Source organism: Anas acuta, chromosome 24, assembly GCF_963932015.1.
Source record: "Anas acuta chromosome 24, bAnaAcu1.1, whole genome shotgun sequence".
NCBI lineage: Eukaryota > Metazoa > Chordata > Aves > Anseriformes > Anatidae > Anas > Anas acuta.
Window position 1 is genome coordinate 1,154,494 of NC_089002.1, and position 22,920 is coordinate 1,177,413.

General features: G+C 47.2%; 1 protein-coding gene and 2 pseudogenes across 1 annotated transcript in view; all 3 read right to left on the bottom strand.

Moving 5' to 3' along the window:
• Nucleotides 1-22,715, bottom strand: LOC137843878 (zinc finger CCCH domain-containing protein 11A-like; annotated as a pseudogene).
• LOC137844229 (zinc finger CCCH domain-containing protein 11A-like) overlaps nt 16,706-22,920 on the bottom strand; it is a 23,396-nt pseudogene continuing 17,181 nt past the window's right edge.
• The window catches only part of LOC137843882 (small nuclear ribonucleoprotein E-like), a 1,809-nt gene continuing 825 nt past the window's right edge, over nt 21,937-22,920 (bottom strand). Inside the window, exon 3 of the mRNA XM_068659627.1 lies at nt 21,937-22,717. Coding sequence (XP_068515728.1) covers nt 22,538-22,717 — 180 coding nt within the window. The 3' untranslated portion in view covers nt 21,937-22,537. The remainder of the gene's footprint in view (nt 22,718-22,920) is intronic.

Sequence of the window (22,920 nt, forward strand, 5' to 3'; positions counted from 1 at the left end):
CAGACAACCCAAGAAGTCACTGGAAAGCTGTGCTGACTTGCAGCATTTAAAGAAAGCCTAATTAAGCAATCCTGCTAGATTTCCTGCTAGAAAGTGGTTTCAGGTGACTTATTCCTTTGATGGATTTTGGCTTTAATTATCTCAGAACCCTCATTTTTTCCCACATGTGACAGAACGTACGTTTCCCTGGGGATATACACTGATCAAGAAAAAGAACAAGTTGGGGTTGTCACCTGTTTGGGGGATTTTCTTCAAGTCTGATGGCTGGGATGTGCTCCGGCACGTCTGAAACACCCTAGAAAGCAGCAAAACAGTATTTATGACACATGGGTAAAAGATTCCTTAATAGCTTTTTCCTCCACACTGCTTCTCCTCTGGCATTGCGGAGCCGTGGCCAAAATACAAAACCAAGGTGCTCCTGAAGAAAGTTCACATTCACCTGGACGTTACTCATGCTCTTGTGTCTTTTAAGAACATGGCATGAATGGACAAAATCCCCCACACCAGAGAAATCACAGCACCAGAGTACCGGTTAAAGAGTGCCATTCATCTCCTAAATACAGAAGGGTTCTACAAGCATCCTGGAGACAGCTCCCGGATTTAAAAGGAAACAGAAGGCCTGCAGAACGTTTGAGTTTTCCACCTTTTCTCCTAGAGGAGGGTAGAAATTTAACAAGGGATCCATCTCTGCATTAGCCCCTGGCCTTACCATGGCTGCTTTTTTGGCTGGAGGTCCCATCATGTCAGCATCAAAGGCAGTCCGTAGTTCCACAGCTGCTACGGCAGAGGGATAACTCCCAGGTGCCTTACGTTTCAGTGCCTTCTTCTTGGGGAAAGTGACTTGCCCACCCGAAGGCTTCGCAGATGTCATCAAGTTGGCTAGAGTAAAAGGAAGAGAGAACTGATACAGTCTTGCTCCGCCTCAGGAAAAATCCAGGTTCTCTTCATCATTTCCACAGTCCTTCTACACAGTTAAATGCATTTGGCCAGCAGAATTACACCGCCATTGCCTGGATTCTCAGGAATGTTTTCCACATAGTAAACTCTGTCTACCAACAATCCATACAAAGGAACAAAGAAACCCAATAGCTACAGTAAATAATAATCCAGGACAAGGCAAACCGCAGACACATAGCAATCCTAAGTGCCAGCTAGGTTCACAAATCTAGACAGCTTTTATAGTTAAAGTCCTGCTCCCTCTAGGAAAGGAAAAAGCAGCAGTTAGAGTAGGACAAGAGTGTATGCAACTGTTGTACCAGCTTCCTCTCCCTTGCAGTGATGTTGTTAAGTTGTTCTACAACGTCCAAATTTGTAGTGTCATTTTCTAGTCTCCCGTTCCTTACCTAACATCTGGCTGGCAGGAAAAGAAACAAACTAAGAAAAAGAAAGTACACACTTCGCTTCGTAGCATTGCGTGGCAAAATGCACCCAGCCAGAGTTACAGCATGAGAATTGTCATCTTCTGTCTGTATTTCAGAAGACAACCTAAGGAACTCTTAACCTTCAACACTTACTTTTAGCTTCCTGGCCCTGAAATTGAGCTGCCACTTTCCCTGCTGGTTCAGTATTAAAGAAGCCAGCAGTAGATTTGACAGCAGCTTCCTCCTTCCGAAGCTTCTCTTGTTGTTCTCGCTGTTGCCACTTCTCCCACCGGCTCTCTTCAAAGCTCTTCTCTGGACATTTACGAGTTCCACTCTGCTGAGTGGGCTAGAAGGAAAGAAAAGTAGTGCATGAATAGGACAAAAAAAAAAAAAATCCGTGCGTGGAGATTTCGTTAAGAAAATCTGATCAGCAATCCCTCCAAAATGGTCTTGATGTGGAACAGCATATTAATATCCTTCAGGTTACTGTTGTTGTTTTTGTTTTTTGTTTTTTTTTTTTTTTTCCATAAAATTCTGCATGTAACAAGAGCCATGCTTTACTATGGACACAGTCTCGCATATCTGCAATATCCACTGTGGCAAGCTTCTTTAAACAGCTAGGGTGTTCTGCTGTACATCTATTTATCACATTCTTTTTAAGCAGCAGAAAGTCATACAAGTTCCCCTATACAGTATCCACTGACAGATTGATTTCCTTCAACACAGAACTCTGGCCTTCCGTATTAAATCCTTCACGTCTGACAGCTCAAGTCAGTAAGAACAAAAAGAATTCCCTCCATGTTAACCGTGTAGATTTCAGCTGGTGCTAACAGGGTTTCTTTGTTGCTGTGGTATAAACAGACTGATTCCAAGTTTGGGGATTACAGAGTTGTCTGGAAATGCTGCTGGCGATAGGATTTAGACTGCACTGCAGCTCCTACCAGGTGCTGAAGGGTAAGAACACACTCAAGAGGGTGGCACACGGTGAGTAACCAAACTTGGCAGAATTATCAGAAATTGTACGAATGGATGTGTGTCTTCACAGAGGACTCACCTGTACATCAGCTACAGAGGAAAGGGTAGGAAAAGGCCGGTTCAATTTCACTGCCTTCTTTTCTTCTTTTTCAGGTGCTTTAAAAAAAGACAAAAAAAAGTTTTGTCAACGGCAGAAATAAAGAAAGCTGGGTACTTGTTTCCTTTGTGCATTTGTGCATCCTTGTGTCCCATGAGAGAGAGAGAGAAAGGCTACAATGTGCAATCCATTCGCCCGGACAGAGCGAGCTGCTTCTTGGACTCACCCTGAATTTTGCTCTTGCTAGGGGATTCTCCTGCTTTTTTCTTCTCTTCTACCAAGCGATTATTCTTTTTTTCAGACAAGGCTTCAGGGAAAGTTTTGATGCGACCTGCACGAGCAGGTCTTGCCCCTGCGCTGGAATCTTCAGTTTTACCATGCCCTTCAGCCTCGCCTTTGGCTTGAGTTTCGTGTCCCCGAAGAGCTTTCTCACGACGGATTTCCTCCAGTGTTTTCACACGGATCTCTCCCATCGGCTTAGCAGCCTTCCCTGTCATCATCAAGAAATGAGGAGAAGCACCAACATTTAAAGAGAGTCCAGCAATATTTTAAGTCTCCAAAATTTGTCAGAGCACTAAGGAAAACTAATCTGGAGTGTTCCCAATAATGCATCTTAGAACAATATCCTTAGAACAACATTCTCCTCCTCCTCTGAGCCACTTGTATTTTGAAGACCAGCCCTACCCAGAGAGAACTGCTACACAGAAATGCTGCTTTACTTTAGTACTTTTTCAGACTGCATTTCAAATTCCTGCTCCTGGCAGTGGTTCTATTCTAATGGTACGTAACGGTTCACAGAAGCAGCTAAAAACCTTGACAAGGCACAAGTAGAAAAGAAACACACACCTAGAGCCAGATTTCTGATAGTGGCTGTCAGGAGAGCTTCAGCACTCAAGCAAGAGGCATCAGTTCTTTGTTTTCGTTTACATTAGTTTTTAGGGATGGATGAAAGCAGTCCAAGTTCATGGAAAGGAAGGAGGAGAAAGCATATTTAATATCTAGCTGTTACCTCTCTCAGTACTGGTCTGTTTAGGAGGTAATCCCAGCCTGTCCTTCAGAGACTTGGCAACTTGAACTGCAAAACAGAAACAGAACGAATTAGGGAGGCTGCATAATGTCAACTTCAGGTTCACAGTTCAAAACAAGACAGGAAAGGGAACTTTGAATCCCAGTGATTACGACCTCAGCCAACATGCAAAAAGAAACATCACTGGAAAAGGACAAACAGAAAGACTAAATACAAAACCCAGGAATCCAATCCAGATGCCCGTTTAGTACCTGTATCTCTCTTGGGGGCTTTGTCAGCATTTCCCGGAGCCTCTACCTTCTTCCCCAGCCTTTCAGCAAGGCTGCGCTTCACTGGAACGGTGCTTACATCATCTTCAGAGAAAACAAGGAATATTGTAAGAACTTTTCTTTGCAGGAAGGTTTGAGAACAGTCAACAATAAGCTTCTATTTTTCAAGCATATTTTCATAGAATTGCCTTTCAGCTGCTAAATGATTTTTTTTTTTTTTTTTTTTGCCATTTCTGCAGTCAACACAGATCTCCACTGCAATGTATTTTCCTTTCATACCTCAAAAATACTCTTTAATGCAGTCATATATAGAAGGCAGCACCTACGTAAAAGCTCATAAAAAGTTCTTACCTGCGGAGGCTTTCCGTTTTCCTTGTCTATCAGCAAGATCTAGTCGAACCACAGGTTCCTCCCCTAAAACAAAAGGGAATTTTTTTTCTATTTCACAGAAACCAGTAGCCAACAGAAATATTATCCTGTTAGCCCATGTCCAAAAAACCCAGTCAGACACTGTTTTGACAGCTAAACCACATAAACTCATATTTTAACTATAATTAACATAGAAAAAAAATATTACGAGTCTCAGTGCTTCCTCCAAATTCCAGCTGAGATAGTAGAGCGTGAATCTGAGTCTGCTTGACAGCTATACTTTGTGCAGAACAAAGCTGCATAAGCAAGCAGAATACAATTAGGTACAAATGCTGAGAAATAGTCCTTTCTAAGGTGAATGTCTACGAGTAAAAGTACTTCCACGCTTTTTTCCCTTTAAAAGGCATTTGCACAGCTCTAAACAATTTATACACAAACTCCTGTCATACTGTGTCCACACCTGCCACTGTCAGCCTCTTTAATGCTTCAGAAATTGCTTCTTATATAGCACTGTCTTCTACAGCTCTTTCTTCTCGTTACTCTTCTGTTTTTCAGTTACCCCCCTATTGAACTCCGAAGTAGAATACACTAGGACAAAACATCTAGGACTCTAGATTCTCTCTGCAGCTTTAACTACTACACAACACATTGCTCTTCAGACAGGAATAAGAAATTTCCTTCCTAGTTTCACATAGAACTTTACACAACAGACCAGCTAAAGCAGGAGTGGTTCTAAGCTTTCCTCCAACGTTTCAGGTTCTGTCCACTGACTGCCAGACAAAGCCACCAGTGACCTGGCCAGACTGCCTGCCCTATCGCTAGTCAGACCTCGGGTCATCTGTGATTTCTACATTCATGTACAGCACAGATTCCTTCAAGAACCAAAGATTTAACACAATCATTTACAGCACAAATTCCTTCCACGAACCAACACATGCTCACCATCATCATCTTCATCATCATCTGCAGCATTGATTACAACTGGAGGGTGTGTAGGGCTTGGGACATTTTCAGAGTTTTCCACTTTCATCACCCCCTTAGCTGTGGAGAGGGGTTTGACTGGACAGAAAGTTTCTTTTGCTGCAGTGACATCTGAGCCACTTTCAACTCATCGTCCGCGGACTCAGGCGGACTTGGCAGTGTAGCTAGAGGAAGAGGAGGATCATCGGTAATATGGCAGTTTAAAACTTTGACCACAATGCAAAGAGATGGTAGGAAAGGCAGATAACCCGCACAGACAACGAATTCAGCATCTCCTTTTGCCCATCCCATCACTGTTTACACCGGGAACAATGACTTCCCTTCGAGCAACAACACATCTCCCTACCACCCAGCAAAAGATGAAACAACAGGAAGCAAACTGCAAGGCAAACATCACACAAAGCAAAGAGAAGCCGAGCACGAAAGCAGAAAACAAACACCAGCAGTACACTCGGTTTAAGTGACCACCTATGACTGCAGACCTTTTCCCGCACTCACAAATGAACAGTTACCTGATGCCCCCTACAGGATTGGCACCCACTAAGTAATACTCAACATTAAGTCTTCAGCGCTTAAAGAAAAAGGACCTAAACTCACTCTTGCTTGGTGGGAAGAATTGTCCATCGATGTAACGTCCCTTTGCATGATGAAAAGCACAGTTGGCTTTCTGACAGCCTCCCGGCTGGTTCTCCCAGTAGCAGGGAATCTCACTGCGCTTTTTCTGAAGACAGAAAGAAAGAAAAGCTCGTGATAACATGCACCTGAGGCTTGCAAAGAGATGCACAGCTCCAGATCATGACAGCTGTCACAACACAGTGCTGAAACATCATTCCAAAGGTCAGGTTCTCAGTTAAGTGTAGTATTTCTGGGCATATTCACAAAGTTTGCATAAGCTGCAACCACTATGCACATTTAGATTTGTCATCATTCAGTTTGAGAAGACAGGCACTCGCAGACATCAGTTGAGGGTGGGTTAAACTAATACACCTAGGATTATACTAGGATTATTCAGAGGGAAAAAGAACATCCGAAATTGCCTAGGTTAACCCTGTCTAGAACTACTTCTTGGAGACTTAGTTCTTCTGCACCTTTAACTTTCCCCACTTCCTACCCCAGGCAGCTAGAACAGCGTCATCTGAAGGACTGTGGGTCAGAAGAGACCCAATAGTTCATTATCAAGCCTGCTCCCATGAGGATAGAACAGCCTGTTTATTACCTCCCTGCTCCAGCAGGTTTTAGCAGTCTATTTAACAGCTATTCTGCATCTGTTGAGAAAACTGTCAGCATCTAATAATCAAAAAATAGATATATCTTGCTAAGACATACCTAAGGCATTGATTTTATTTCCCTCTGCTTCCTCCCACCCCCTCTCTTGGTAAGAGAAACCAGTATGATTTGGAAGCAAACGAATCTATCCTGCAAAAGCACCATCAGTACACCTAGGGCACTGAAAAAGGCTTTTGTTGATTTCTTTTGAGAACACATCGTTAGGCACTCACGTCAATTTCCATGTGTCTGAATCGGCAGACATTCCTGAAACAACGACCCTCCTGCCACAGCTTGCAGACCGTCTCATTGCCCAGAGCAGCTTCGCAGTGGCGGTAGGCACATTTGTCTCCCTGGAACCAAAAGGAAACCAACAAGGAAAAGAGAGTACAGCCTCAAAAATGGCCATGCTGCTGCCTAATGTTGCTACAACTGAATTCAGAATCTATCTGGTTCTCAAGTTAACCACAGACCAGTGTGCTTCCTCCTCCTAATCTACTCCTTCCTGAAAAAAATGGGGAAACAAAGCAAAGCAAAGGAAAGCCAGCCATACCTTGGTACAGGTAGAATAGAAATAGAAGTAGCAATCGTCTCCTTGTTTAGACATGCCGACGAGTTCTGCTAACAAGCTCGGCTTCTCTCCACAGGGACTTCCTCTGCTCTTGGAGAGAGCTGTCTTCACCCTTGCTTGGGCTGAAAGTCTTCTACTGGCTTGTGATCAGTGAAATCTGCTTTTTAAAAGTAACCCTAAAGAAAGTAACAAGCGAAAAATAATGAGGAACAAACAGTTTTGCAGCTTTCTTCAGTTGATCAAATCAAGTTATCAGTCTCTCGAAGAGAGCAAAGCCTTTTTCCCAAATCCTGGAAATACACACCAACAGGTGTCATAAGCTTTGCCTTTGCTGAAGGAAGATAAATAACACAAAGAAAATCTGTCTAGTTTGTTTTACAGGCTTGTCTTTCTCAGTATGGAACAAACGGACCTCCCTGCTCTAACTTTGCAGTTGGCTATTCTGCCTTTGTCCTGGAGAGAAGAGCAAGAAAGGAACAAATCTATTTTTGCACTCCAAAAACGCATTAGAGGAGGATTATCACACCCACCTAAGGGTACTTCCTTGTTTGTTTATAAAGCACCAAGTATTTCTCTTAGACAGTCTCTGTTGCTGGCTTGTTTTGTGCCTTCCATTTATAGTAAAGATATTCAAGATGCTTACCCCTTGTTTTTTTTGTTTGTTTGTTTTTGTTTTTTTAAAGAACAGTGGAAGTGGAGAGTCGGATGACAAGCAAGAACAAACACCAGAAACTCCTTGTTCTGCCCCTGCTTTTTAATCAGCCAGCATCACCCCGGCTGCAAAACAGCCTCTGCTGATTTACCTGCTTGTTAAAGCACCCCACAGGCTGCAAGTGCGGTGTGCTAGGTGTCAAGTTCTATTTAACGGTGCACAGGGAACCATTCATCTTCCCACAGTCGAAGCACAGAACAGCCTCTTGCTAACAGAACTCATCCCTGCTGCTGCAAGAAACCTCATGGCCTGCAGGAAAACCTCAAGCTAAGAGTTCCAAAGCAAAAGCAGAAAACGCATGATTTGTACTCTTTATATTGGAGTGAATTCTAGCTGCTAAACGCTGCCTACATCTGAGGGCACGTTCTGAGGCTGGGGGGAAGGACACTCAACACCCACTGACAGCAGGAGTGCAAAGATGCCAGCCAAGAAGGCAAAGGTTAGAGCTGAACGCTGCCTCAGCTTCCTCCAGCAGCCAGCTGGGGGTCACCTTTCACCACGCTCTCTGAGACTCTGAGCCCCGAGTTACCGCAGCCGCCAGCTACAGCTGCTCCTTGCTGGCCCAAACTATTGGAAGAGTCTTCAAACTTCAGGGACCTGTTTTATGACAGCCTCAAGATCAAATTAATCTGTTCCTGAAGGCGCCGACTGTCCTGGTGTTTCTGCAGCTGTCAAAGAACAATCCTGAACCGAGGCACTCGTCTGATCAGACAGCGCTTCGGCACGGATTTCTCTTTAGCTTGACACATCAAGGTGAAGAGGAATCGATTCTTGCAAGCACCCTCTCAAGCAGGGATCTAATAAGGTGACCAGAACGACAGATCTGTTGTGCAGATCTGAGCACATCACTCTGCAGGGAATCACTTTCAAGCCTAAGATGTTTCACGCATCCCCCAGCCCAAGAGCGACACAAGTAAAGCTCTTAAGCAATTGCTAACCTGTTCTCAGTGCTCACGAGTCCCAAATCACTACTTTTACAATATACAAACCATGGCAGCTGGCACCTAGTTGGCACACGGTGACACTGCACACGTTGGCAGTGTCGTCAGGAGCTGGAAAGTCAGGGGTGAGGGGGTTAAGGGAAACCCACACATCAGTTTAGCAACTTGGCTCCCGTAGGATACTTCCTACGGCGGGAGTTTTAGCAAAGCCACTCAGAGGGACCTGCTGGCTAATTAAAACGGGACTTCTGCTGGAGCAGTCAGAAGGCAGCAGGGTCTCAGGAGATATCCAGTGGGCATCACTGTCAGTCTGTGGCAGTTTGGGGTCCAGCTATCAGTGGTTATGTGTGGTTTTCTCTGCTTCACTTTCTCCAAAGCTGTGAAAAAATATTTCTGTTACAGCACTCTACAGTCCCACGTTACGGATGGAACCAGCTGCATCAACTTCCAGTACGACGGTGTTGGAAAAAGGTGCCTTTGGTGGTCAGGAGCACAACAGCTCTGCTGATGTGTTATTTAAGTGTGTTCTTACATCTGAGTTTCCTCCTAGCAGCATGTAGCTGAGGGGGTCCAAGTTTCCCAGGTAAGGTTTATGTTTTTTCTCCTACCAAGCACCAGCTCAGTATACAAAGCTCTGTTAATAACACCCAAGCATGCAGATGTTAAACTGAAACTGCTTTTCAACCTATTTGTTGTTCCGAAAATAGCTTAAGACACCATCTTCACAGGGTAAAAATTCACATGGAAGTACCGAAAAACCCAGAAGCGCTTCCTGAGCTTCAGTTTACCAACAGCACCATCGGATTTAGATCCTGGCCTGGCAGCCAGGATGCAGGGTCTGTAAGCATTGCTGCCATGTGGAAGTGCCAAGGCAGGTTTCTGGCCTGCCCTGACTAAAAGACCTGTTTTTTTAATACAAACAGCGTGCCAGGTACGCTGTAATGCCAATGTGCCAGGTCAATAGAGGATGTCAAACAACAGAGGCGTTTATCCTCATTTCTGGCATGAAAACACTTTTAACAGCATTCTTTTCACGAAGAAACCCCTCTCTGTCTTCTCCAATGCTCCAGGATCTGCTGCAGCTGCAGCAGCCGCGCTGCTACAACCCACATCTTTGCCAAATCTTTTCAAGAATTGTGCTTTACCTCGGCAACGTTGAGGTCACTCCTCTTCCTCCTCCAGCTGAGGAAGCAGCTCGCTGGCTCTGCCACACCGCAGGTGCGGAAGCGAAAGCTGGGAACACAGGAGTCAAACTCTCAGTGCTCACGAAGCCACCAGGGCAGAGGGCTGACACAGAGGCACCCCGCATCCGCTCTCCCTCCCCGCTGCGAGGCTCGCAGCAGCCCCGACCCGAAGCGCACACAATGCTTCGCATGGTGATGTCACCGCTGATTCTGAGGCCCCAGGTGAGGATCTGCCTCACCACTCTCAACGTTGGTGTTGGGTTTTGTTGGTTTTTTTCTTTTAAACATTCACAGCTTATGGGAAACCATCAGGTAAACCACAGATGGCTAGGGAAGAAGTCCCACACGAGGGAAGTCCGTGCTTTTCTTCCAGGCAGTGGCACGTGCTTTAACACGCCGCGTTCGACAAAGCAGCTCTCCCCGTTTTGCTCAGTGGCAACAGGCACGACTGCAACGCACACAGGTGGAGGCAGCACCTGCAGGTCCCAAACCCTTAACCGGTTTGTAGAGAGCACCAATTTTTGAAGTAGTGGTTTTCCCTTAATCCATAACCCCTTCTTGCCTTTATTTATATCGGGTGGCTCTCCTCTATTTTCCTCCTCAGTGTCTGAGCAGACACTGGGAATCCTTTCGGGAGGAAGGGCACTGCTGAAGCTCCTACATCTACTCTCCGAGACAAGAGAGTATGTTAAAGAATACGGATTTCCTTTCTTTTTCCTTTTTTAAATACAATTTCTGAAATCAACGCTGCGGCCTGGCAGCAAATACCTACGGGACTAAAGAGGATTCCTCATCCTCACTGTAACGTTGTAGTTAGCCTCCCAACGAACCCATCTCCCCAGGAAGCGGCCGTTTGAGATGGGAAGGGGCAGAGCAAGAGGAAGCTCTCCTTAGCCTAGCTCTTCTCCCAACACCACCTCGCCACCCAGCACCAAATTCAATTCACCTGCTCCGCCCGATCAGTCGAACGGGCGTCCGACGCTGGCACACGCCACAGCGGTGGTTCTGACGTGGCTTAAATCACCTATCCGCAGAATATCTCGGCTCCGTACGCTCCAATAACGCAGTAGTTGAGAAATAACGCCCAGAGCTCACACTCTGAGTGCAGCCCAACAGCACCGAAGCACCGGTAGGCTAAACATTCCCAACCTGGCAACAAGGCTGACCCAAGCAACAGCACAGAACCCTTCTGCCCCTTCAGCGTGGACATCAGCGTAAGGAAACACAGATTTTTTTTTTCTCCTGGGGCTGCACCGCTCAGGGCCAGCAGAGCAGTGCTTCCCCTTCCCTTCTGTGTCTGTGCCAAGATCGTGCCTCGTCTCTCGAGTCCTGCCCGTGATGGTGCCTGGCCTCAGCCCCTTGAGGCGGCCATTCCTCCAGCACCGCAGCTCTCTTGGCAAGCTGCGAGTCATTTTATGTCTTGTCCCGGCTTTCCAGAGCCAGGCACACAGGTTCCGGAGAAGGCTGGGGCAGGACAAGCCTGCTTTAAGCCCCAAACCTGCCTCCTTTACTGTCTCCTCTCAGGCCAGGCCTACCCTCCGGGCCCAGCAGCACTCATCCTGCCTGCCCCAGGACCCGCAGGTTGCGCCCTGTGGTAGCAGCAAAGAGCCCCCCAAATGTCTGTCCTGGGGTACACAGGGGTGAGGCAGCCCCGTCACTGCACAGACACCCACGGGACACGTCACCAGAGCCGCTACCGGCTTGGCAATTAAGGACGTGGGAGAGGAGCCCACGTCACGCAAGCATTCGTGTCCGCCCTGGACAAAGAAATAAACATTGGCTGGTTTTCTCCCCATTTAAATAGCTAAAAGCACCGCTAACAGTTTCTTTCTTTGCGTCCAGCCTGTACTACGTTTAAAGAAAGAAGCAGCTTCTGCTGAGGAGGTGGAAGATGCTGTCAGCAGAAACACCGTGCCTAGAATGCGAGCAGGGAAGACAGCGATGCTGCGAAATAAAGCTTTTACAGCCGCTTCAGATCAGTTGGCCCGGGCTCCAAGGGTCAGACACCCAGCTGGGAAGATTGAATTTCCTCCTCGATAGCCTTGCCCAGCTCAATCTTGCCATCCTGACTTGGCTCCAGAGAAAGCCTCTTATTAAAGGCACAGAGAAACAATAGCTTCTCGGCCAAAAACTAGGAGTTAAAGCAAGCCAGTGAAAAAACTGTGCTTGGGAACAAGAACGTTTCAGAGGCTAGTTGATTTTAGTTCTCATCGTCACTCGTGTCATGGCAAAGGGCCTCTACAGAGGCAAAAGAGTCTCAGCACTGAGGTAGGACATAGCTCAAACACCATCCCCAGAAGGTGGAGATCATAGCCTTGACTCACCCTAAAGGAATCGCAGAAAGGGCCCCAGGTAAGAGGACAAGGAGGAGTTTTGCTCTAGGGTTAGTTTGTCCCATAGCCCAGGAGCCACTGGCTTTGCCTAGCATTTGACAACTGATTCTGGACCTTGAATGGACGAAGCCATACTCTGCCTCTGAATAATGAGGCTTGCATAGAGAGAAAACCCACACTGCCTATAGGGACTCTGGCATAGCAGTGGGGTTGCTTCTCGATCCCCATCCCTCAACACAGAGACGCGTGGTTTTGTCCCAACATTAAGTATTTACAACAAATTCAACAAGCGCTTTTCCTCTGCCAGCAGCAAATGCCTGAGGGCCCCCACAGCTTCACAAATCATAGCGGGAAGAGCCTACCGTGCCGTGAAAAGTTCGGAAAATAATTCAAAATTGATCTGCTAGGGGTAAAAAAATCGATGGCTGGTGGCAGGGTACACAATACATCCGAATCTCAGCTCTGTCCTCCGCAGGGTCAGTGCCCACGCCCAAGCGCGATGCTGATGGCACCCGAACATTTGCTGTAGCAGGCAGCAGAGCCAGCAGCTCAGGGGAGCAATTTTTAAAACCAAGAGGCACTTAAACAACCCTTTATTGACCCCGTGACTGCGGCAGAGTCCCGACTGCTCGCCCCGGATTCCTCACACCAACAAAGAGCACCAACCAAAGCCTGGGGGAACTTTGGTACAGCACAATCGGCATTCCCTTGCCTGCAAACTTATCTTGGACTGATTTGTGGGAAAACACATCTTGGGGGCAAAAAGATGAAGAAGTTTTGGAACTAGAAGTTAGTAGCTTCGTTCCATTGGAATCTTACTATGTATGTGTACAAAGGCGTAACCCGCCTAAGGGTATGGGAAAACAGGATTGTATAAATACGGGTACTACTTATGTGGGAAATCAGACATCTTGTAATCAAACAATTGATATTAGTACAACTAGCAGTTGGGCAAATTCAACCAGCTGGCCAGTTCCAGAAGGAAAAGGGTGGTATTGGCTATGCAATGATACAGCCCGTAAGGTCTTGCCCGAGAACTGGAAGGGGACTTGCACTCTTGGAGCAGTAGTCCCCAATATGACAGTACATGATGTAGTGCCTCGAGGTTACTTGAGAAATCATATCCGGAGAATGAAACAAAAAATTAACAATCCATTGATAGAGAGACACACCGCTTTTCATAGTTTTGTTCGATGGTTTATCCCATGGTTAGGAGTGAGTGAATTGGAAAAGGCAATAGTTAATATTTCTGCAATTATAGAGAAGTTAGAAAACAAAATTCCGGATGCTATAAAGGCTCAACAAGAAGAGAGATCTAGTTTATCACAGGTAGTATTACAAAATCGGATGGCCCTAGACTTGTTATTGGCCACTCAAGGGGGAGTCTGTACAGTAATAAACACAAGTTGTTGTATGTATGTAGATCAGAGTGGAAGGATCTCTACCGACCTGGAAGAAATATGGAAGCAGACAAGGATCCTACATGAGAGCAGTAAAGATGATCTTTCATATTTAGTTTAGTTTTAGTGAAATATGGAATAAGTTAACCTCCTGGTTGCCCAATTTCTAATGGTTGAAACAAGTCTTCATTGCTCTAATCGCAGTAGTAGTGTTAGGAATATTTGTGTGCATGTTGTTTAGATGCCTGCTTTGTTGTGTTACTGCAAATAATAGAAGCATCTGATGCAAAAGAATTTGCATGGGAAAAGAAAAGGGGGGATTGATTAAGGAGGCATTGGGGAGGCAAGGACAATCCCCAGACAAGGACCGTATATCTCGAAACAAGACACTGGAACTCATGATAAGGAAGCGGCAGACGGACAGAGAAACAAATGGAAGGACTATAAATCTGCAGGCAGCAGAGCCAGCAGCTCAGGGGAGCAACTTTTAAAACCAAGAGGCACTTAAACAACCCTTCATCGACCCCGTGACTGCGGCAGAGTCCCGACTGCTCGCCCCGGATTCCTCACACCAACAAAAAGCACCAACCAAAGCCTGGGGGAACTTTGGTACAGCACAAGAGAAGGGAGTGGGGGTAGCGGAGCCGCATGGCAGAGCTGCTGCTTTTCACCAGTTGATCATCCCTGATAACTGAAAGTAAGGCTGGGTGGCTGACCCCCACCCCCACTCCTGGCAGCAAGTTTGGTCCACAACACACTGGAATAACGATTCTGCTCCCTCCCACCCCTACAGCTTCATCATCTGACACGGTGTAGTGGGTTTACGTGGCAAGGTTCTGGCAGCAGGGGGCCATGGGGGTGGTTTCTGTGAGAAAGATCTAGAAGCTGCCCCATGTTTGGGAAGGGCCCCACTGTTTTCCAGAGCTGAGCCAATAAGCGATGTTGTCTTGCGCCTCTGTGAGAGCATATTTAAGTCAGGGAAAAAAACGCTGCGTCACACAGCAGCTGGGAGAGTCAAGGGAGTGAGAAACAGCCTTGTAGGTGCCAAGGTCAGTGTAGAAGGAGGGGGAGAGGTGCTCCAGGCGCCGGAGCAGAAGTCCCCTGCGGCCTGTGGTGAGGACCATGGTGAAGCAGGATGTCCCCCTGCAGCCCATGGAGTACCACGGTGGAGCAGGGTTCCACGCTGCAGCCCGTGGAGGAGACCACGGTGGAGCAGGTGGCCCTGCACCGACGGAGGCTGCCGCCTGTGGAAGACCCCTGCCGGAGCAGATTCTGGGCCGGACCTGTAGCCCGTGGAGAGGAGCCCACGCAGGAGCAGGTGACCTGGCAGGAGCTGCTGCCCGTGGGGGAGCCAGGTTGGAGCAGTTTTCTCCTGAGGGATGGACCCCGTGGTACGGACCCATATCTGGAGCAGTTCTGGAAGAGCTGCTGCCTGTGGGAAGCCCACGCCGGATCAGTTCAGGAAGGACTGCATCCCGTGGGTGGGACCCCACAGCACAGGGGACGAGAGTGACCGAGAAGGAGTGGCAGAGAAGAAGTGCTGTAGACTGACCATAACCCCCATTCCCCTGCGCCGCTCGGGGGGAGGAGGTGGAAGAGGGTGGATGGGGGGGAGGTGCTTTTGGTTTCTTTCCTTTGTTTCTCACTTCTCTAGCTTGTTAGTAATGAGCAATAAATCTTACTATCTGTCTTCTTATGCTGAGTCTGGTTTGCCTGTTACACTAATTATTGCGGGATTTTCTCATCCTTATCTCAATCCCTGAGCCCTTTTCACATATTTTCTCCCCATTCCTCTTTGAGGAGGGGGAGTGAGAGAGCGGCTGTGGTGGAGCTTGGCTGCCCACTCGAGCGGAACCACGACACACGGGTACAGTCAAAACAATGGCATACACAAGTAAAAGTCAAGAGTTGACATAGTAACTCCAGGATTTGGGTATCAACTGTCCGAGAAATCAGAACACCGAAGCTTCACAATGTGCCCAACATCGAGTTGTGCCAAGGGGGGAGGAAGGAAGAAGCTTTATCTTTAAGCCTTCAGAGCATCGCTCCATCAGAAGATCGATTTGCAGCCACCGTGGCGTGCCAATGGAGATCTTTCTGTGCCAAAAGAAGTGCTTTGTCCTCTCGATATCGAAGGTAGCCACCTATAGTTACAGAACGGATGCACAAGACCTTAACTCTGACCAGCAGGGAAATTTAGGACAACTGAGTGCAGATCCTGCCAATTTCTACCACTTCGGACTGTGCTTTAAGTCTCATTGCAAAGCCTCAGTTAGAAAAAGGATCACCTCGGGGTATCCAACAAGAAGAACAGTTTTAATTTTTTTTTTTTTTAAATATACCATAGGACTACGCGGTTCAACTGTCAATCATCTCGGAGAGTTTAAGGAGGAGGTCATCCTCGTCCTTCCCTGGGTCTAAGTCGATTTCGGCTTCCAGTCTGCCTCCTGAGATTTCCCAAAGTAGCTTCTCAAAATCTTCATCCGCAGATAAGGGCGCGTTCCCTGTGGAACGGGTATCCAACTGTGGTGGTTTTACCATGCTGGGCAACTAAACCCCACAACCGCTCTCTCACTCCCCCTCCTTTAGATGAGGAGGGGGAGAAGTAAAGCAAAGAACAACTCACGGGTTGAGATAAGACTAATTTAATTAAAGGGAAATAATTATAATAATTAAATAAAGACTACCATGAACTAAACAATTTAACTAAGGGGAAATAAAAAGGGAAAGGGGAAAAGGGAGGGGAAAAGGGAAAATAAAAAGAAGGGAGGAAAACAAACAAACAAAATAAATGAAGGCTATATGGAAGTGCAGAGGAAAGAAATTACTCTCTACATCCCAAAAATGAGCGCTGATTGACCACGTCCTTGAAGCAAGGCCTCAACGCACGCAGACGGTGTTCAAGAGGAGGACCGACGTCTTCTCAACGAGAGCCCACCCCTCCCCTCTTCTTCCTGTTTCGACCTTTTATTGCTGAGTGTGACATCACTTGGTATCGAATATCCCTTTGATTGGTTTAGGTCAGCTGCCCTAGTGATGTTTCTCTCCTCACTTTTTGCCCATCCCCTAGGAGGGTTAGAGAAAGGCCCAATACTGTGCCACCACAGCTCAGCAATAGACACAACACTGCTGTGATAAATCTGTTGTTCCAGCTACAAGTACAGAGTACGGCAGTGTATGGGCTGCTGCCGGGAAAGTTAACATTCCAGCCAGACCCAGTACACCAACAAGAAGAACAGTTTTAATTTTTTATTTTTAAATATACCATAGGACTACGCGGTTCAACTGTCAATCATCTCGGAGAGTTCAAGGAGGAGGTCATCCTCGTCCTTCCCTGGGTCTAAGTCGATTTTGGCTTCCAGTCTGCCTCCTGAGATTTCCCAAAGTAGCTTCTCAAAATCTTCATCCGCAGATAAGGGCGCGTTCTCTGTGGAACTCAGCTGGCGTGTGCGTGCCTCTTCTAGCTGGGAAGAAGCTGAGGTCGAGGTCTCGAGATTGATCTCCATCTGCTCCTCAAATCTTGCCGGGCTTCCAAGACGCACTTCAGGTCTTGGGAAAGCAAGAAAGAACAATCAGGATATGCCATTTCTTAACGGGAAATCCCTTTTCTGCAAACCGCCTCTTAAAACTGTAGGCAAGCCCTCCTACGCTTCAATCTTACACAGGGATTGTTATCAATCCACCCAGGGCTACATTTAGAGCCCGATGTGTTACCAGCTACATTTTTCAGTCTGGGGCTTTATCCGTGAAGCCAGGGCACCTGGAGTTGAGGTGGCATTCTTGAGGACCAAAAGGCAGAGGACACTACTCCTCATCTATCACCTCACGAGGAAGTAGAACTTCACCTCCTCCTCGTTCAGGTATTCAGACAACCCAAGAAGTCACTGGAAAGCTGTGCTGACTTGCAGCATTTAAAGAAAGCCTAATTAAGCAATCCTGCTAGATTTCCTGCTAGAAAGTGGTTTCAGGTGACTTATTCCTTTGATGGATTTTGGCTTTAATTATCTCAGAACCCTCATTTTTTCCTACATGTGACAGAACGTACGTTTCCCTGGGGATATACACTGATTAAGAGAAAGAACAAGTTGGGGTTGTCACCTGTTTGGGGGATTTTCTTCAAGTCTGATGGCTGGGATGTGCTCCGGCACGTCTGAAACACCCTAGAAAGCAGCAAAACAGTATTTATGACACATGGGTAAAAGATTCCTTAATAGCTTTTTCCTCCACACTGCTTCTCCTCTGGCATTGCGGAGCCGTGGCCAAAATACAAAACCAAGGTGCTCCTGAAGAAAGTTCACATTCACCTGGACGTTATTCATGCTCTTGTGTCTTTTAAGAACATGGCATTAATGGACAAAATCCCCCACACCAGAGAAATCACAGCATCAGAGTACCGGTTAAAGAGTGCCATTCATCTCCTAAATACAGAAGGGTTCTACAAGCATCCTGGAGACAGCTCCCGGATTTAAAAGGAAACAGAAGGCCTGCAGAACGTTTGAGTTTTCCACCTTTTCTCCTAGAGGAGGGTAGAAATTTAACAAGGGATCCATCTCTGCATTAGCCCCTGGCCTTACCATGGCTGCTTTTTTGGCTGGAGGTCCCATCATGTCAGCAGCAAAGGCAGTCCGTAGTTGCACAGCTGCTACGGCAGAGGGATAACTCCCAGGTGCCTTACGTTTCAGTGCCTTCTTCTTGGGGAAAGTGACTTTCCCACCCGAAGGCTTCGCAGATGTCATCAAGTTGGCTAGAGTAAAAGGAAGAGAGAACTGATACAGTCTTGCTCCGCCTCAGGAAAAATCCAGGTTCTCTTCACCATTTCCACAGTCCTTCTACACAGTTAAATGCATTTGGCCAGCAGAATTACACCGCCATTGCCTGGATTCTCAGGAATGTTTTCCACATAGTAAACTCTGTCTACCAACAATCCATACAAAGGAACAAAGAAACCCAAGAGCTACAGTAAATAATAATCCAGGACAAGGGAAACCTCAGACACATAGCAATCCTAAGTGCAAGCTGGGTTCACAAATCTAGACAGCTTTTATAGTTAAAGTCCTGCTCCCTCTAGGAAAGGAAAAAGCAGCAGTTAGAGTAGGACAAGAGTGTATGCAACTGCTGTACCAGCTTCCTCTCCCTTGCAGTGATGTCCCACAGTTAAGTTGTTCTACAACGTCCAAATTTGGAGTGTCATTTTCTAGTCTCCCGTTCCTTACCTAACATCTGGCTGGCAGGAAAAGAAACAAACTAAGAAAAAGAAAGTACACACTTCGCTTCGTAGCATTGCGTGGCAAAATGCACCCAGCCAGAGTTACAGCATGAGAATCGTCATCTTCTGCCTGTATTTCAGAAGACAACCTAAGGAACTCTTAACCTTCAACACTTACTTTTAGCTTCCTGGCCCTGCAATTGAGCTGCCACTTTCCCTGCTGGTTCAGTATTAAAGAAGCCAGCAGTAGATTTGACAGCAGCTTCCTCCTTCCGAAGCTTCTCTTGTTGTTCTCGCTGTTGCCACTTCTCCCACCGGCTCTCTTCAAAGCTCTTCTCTGGACATTTACGAGTTCCACTCTGCTGAGTGGGCTAGAAGGAAAGAAAAGTAGTGCATGAATAGGACAAAAAAAAAAAAAAAATCCGTGCGTGGAGATTTCGTTAAGAAAATCTGATCAGCAATCCCTCCAAAATGGTCTTGATGTGGAACAGCATATTAATATCCTTCAGGTTACTGTTGTTGTTTTTGTTTTTTTTTTCCATAAAATTCTGCGTGTAACAAGAGCCATGCTTTACTATGGACACAGTCTCGCGTATCTGCAATATCCACTGTGGCAAGCTTCTTTAAACAGCTAGGGTGTTCTGCTGTACATCTATTTATCACATTCTTTTTAAGCAGCAGAAAGTCATACAAGTTCCCCTATACAGTATCCACTGACAGATTGATTTCCTTCAACACAGAACTCTGGCCTTCCGTATTAAATCCTTCACGTCTGACAGCTCAAGTCAGTAAGAACAAAAAGAATTCCCTCCACGTTAACCGTGTAGATTTCAGCTGGTGCTAACAGGGTTTCTTTGTTGCTGTGGTATAAAGAGACTGATTCCAAGTTTGAGGATTACAGAGTTGTCTGGAAATGCTGCTGGTGATAGGATTTAGACTGCTCTGCAGCTCCTACCAGGTGCTGAAGGGTAAGAACACACTCAAGAGGGTGGCACACGGTGAGTAACCAAACTTGGCAGAATTATCAGAAATTGTACGAATGGATGTGTGTCTTCACAGAGGACTCACCTGTACATCAGCTACAGAGGAAAGGGTAGGAAAAGGCCGGTTCAATTTCACTGCCTTCTTTTCTTCTTTTTCAGGTGCTTTAAAAAAAGACAAAAAAAAGTTTTGTCAACGGCAGAAATAAAGAAAGCTGGGTACTTGTTTCCTTTGTGCATTTGTGCATCCTCGTGTCCCATGAGAGAGAGAGAGAAAGGCTACAATGTGCAATCCATTCGCCCAGACAGAGCGAGCTGCTTCTTGGACTCACCCTGAATTTTGCTCTTGCTAGGGGATTCTCCTGCTTTTCTCTTCTCTTCTACCAAGCGGTTATTCTTTTTTTCAGACAAGGCTTCAGGGAAAGTTTTGATGCGACCTGCACGAGCAGGTCTTGCCCCTGCGCTGGAATCTTCAGTTTTACCATGCCCTTCAGCCTCGCCTTTGGCTTGAGTTTCGCGTCTCCGAAGAGCTTTCTCACGACGGATTTCCTCCAGTGTTTTCACACGGATCTCTCCCATCGGCTTAGCAGCCTTCCCTGTCATCATCAAGAAATGAGGAGAAGCACCAACATTTAAAGAGAGTCCAGCAATATTTTAAGTCTCCAAAATTTGTCAGAGCGCTAAGGAAAACTAATCTGGAGTGTTCCCAATAATGCATCTTAGAACAATATCCTTAGAACAACATTCTCCTCCTCCTCTGAGCCACTTGTATTTTGAAGACCAGCCCTACCCAGAGAGAACTGCTACACAGAAATGCTGCTTTACTTTAGTACTTTTTCAGACTGCATTTCAAATTCCTGCTCCTGGCAGTGGTTCTATTCTAAGGGTACGTAACGGTTCACAGAAGCAGCTAAAAACCTTGACAAGGCACAAGTAGAAAAGAAACACACACCTAGAGCCAGATTTCTGATAGTGGCTGTCAGAAGAGCTTCAGCACTCAAGCAAGAGGCATCAGTTCTTTGTTTTCGTTTACATTAGTTTTTAGGGATGGATGAAAGCAGTCCAAGTTCATGGAAAGGAAGGAGGAGAAAGCATATTTAATATCTAGCTGTTACCTCTCTCAGTGCTGGTCTGTTTAGGAGGTAATCCCAGCCTGTCCTTCAGAGACTTGGCAACTTGAACTGCAAAACAGAAACAGAACGAATTAGGGAGGCTGCATAATGTCAACTTCAGGTTCGACAAAGCAGCTCTCCCCGTTTTGCTCAGTGGCAACAGGCACGACTGCAACGCACACAGGTGGAGGCAGCACCTGCAGGTCCCAAACCCTTAACCGGTTTGTAGAGAGCACCAATTTTTGAAGTAGTGGTTTTCCCTTAATCCATGACCCCTTCTTGCCTTTATTTATATCGGGTGGCTCTCCTCTATTTTCCTCCTCAGTGTCTGAGCAGACACTGGGAATCCTTTCGGGAGGAAGGGCACTGCTGAAGCTCCTACATCTACTCTCCGAGACAAGAGAGTATGTTAAAGAATACGGATTTCCTTTCTTTTTCCTTTTTTAAATACAATTTCTGAAATCAACGCTGCGGCCTGGCAGCAAATACCTACGGGACTAAAGAGGATTCCTCATCCTCACTGTAACGTTGTAGTTAGCCTCCCAACGAACCCATCTCCCCAGGAAGCGGCCGTTTGAGATGGGAAGGGGCAGAGCAAGAGGAAGCTCTCCTTAGCCTAGCTCTTCCCCCAACACCACCTTGCCACCCAGCACCAAATTCAATTCACCTGCTCCGCCCGATCAGTCGAACGGGCATCCGACGCTGGCACACGCCACAGCGGTGGTTCTGACGTGGCTTAAATCACCTATCCGCAGAATATCTCGGCTCCGTACGCTCCAATAACGCAGTAGTTGAGAAATAACGCCCAGAGCTCACACTCTGAGTGCAGCCCAACAGCACCGAAGCACCGGTAGGCTAAACATTCCCAACCTGGCAACAAGGCTGACCCAAGCAACAGCACGGAACCCTTCTGCACCTTCAGCGTGGACATCAGCGTAAGGAAACACAGACCTCCTCGATCCAAATTTTAAGCGAGAAACGCAAAAGGTCACCCAACAGGGTTGTTTTCAGCAAGCTAAAGGAGAAATTAAGGCGACAACCGGGTGCATCCAGAGTTAGTCAGATCCTGAAGGCAGTTCCTTGGGGGAACGGAGGAGCAATGCGCCAGATGAGGGCTGCCTTACAGCACCCCCCTTAGAGGCACTGCTACAGAAGGAAGGCAGAAGGTTGGAACTCAAAATAACTCGCAAGGCGCCTGTTAAGGGGGAAATCTTTCATTTTTTTCTCAGCAGAACCTCCCCACTCCCCCCTCCCCATGAAGGCAGCCCGGGGACTCTTTGCTTCCTTAGGGAGAGGGCAGGGTGGTGGGACAGATGGCCAGAGGGTTGGATGGATGGACACACAGCCGGATGGACGGCCCAGCAAGGCCTGAGGAAGGGCTCAGGAGTGGGAGGGAAGGGCAGGGCGAGGGGAAGGGCGGCCCTGGGCCTGACAGGGGACCTTGGGCCTAACCCCGGGCAGCAGCTCCTGCCTCACAGGGCCCAGAAGGGGCTGATATGGGGGGAGAGGGGAGGGAACACCCCAGTCCCCAGCCCTGCCTCCAGGCCCTGCGGCCTGCACCCCCCCCCTTCCCCTCCCTTCAGGGCACCCTGACCCGACCCGCAGGGCCCAGACACGAGGCCTGCTCCCCCTCAGGGCAGCGGAGGGGAGCCGGGCCTGGCAGGAGGCCTTTCCCCCGCCCCCCGCTGCTCTGTGAAGGGCTCTAGTTACCGGCGAGCAGGGATTTTTACCGACCCTGGCCGGACAACGAAGACTACTTATTAGAGAAGTACAATTCTTTTTTTCCTTGTGATAACTTTTCTTTACCAAAAAACAGGATTGTGAATGAGGGAAAACGAAAGATGTAACGTGGGGACGTGCGGATACTCACGATGATGCAGCCTTCTATCCGCATGTTCACCTGCTCATAGAGCCACACCTGGATCCTCGACATCTGCAGAACAAAGGAGGAGAGTAAGTCGGGCCACAAACACTGAGCAGTTTTGTTCTCTCATGTGTTCAGAAATACCTGCTAGCCACAGCCACGACAGCTCCCAAACGCTCCAAGGAGCAACTCTCAGGGGCAGTTTCAATGAGCAATCCGACGTTTTAGCGTTATACCATCGGGTGAATGCTACACGTTTGGTGAAGAACACG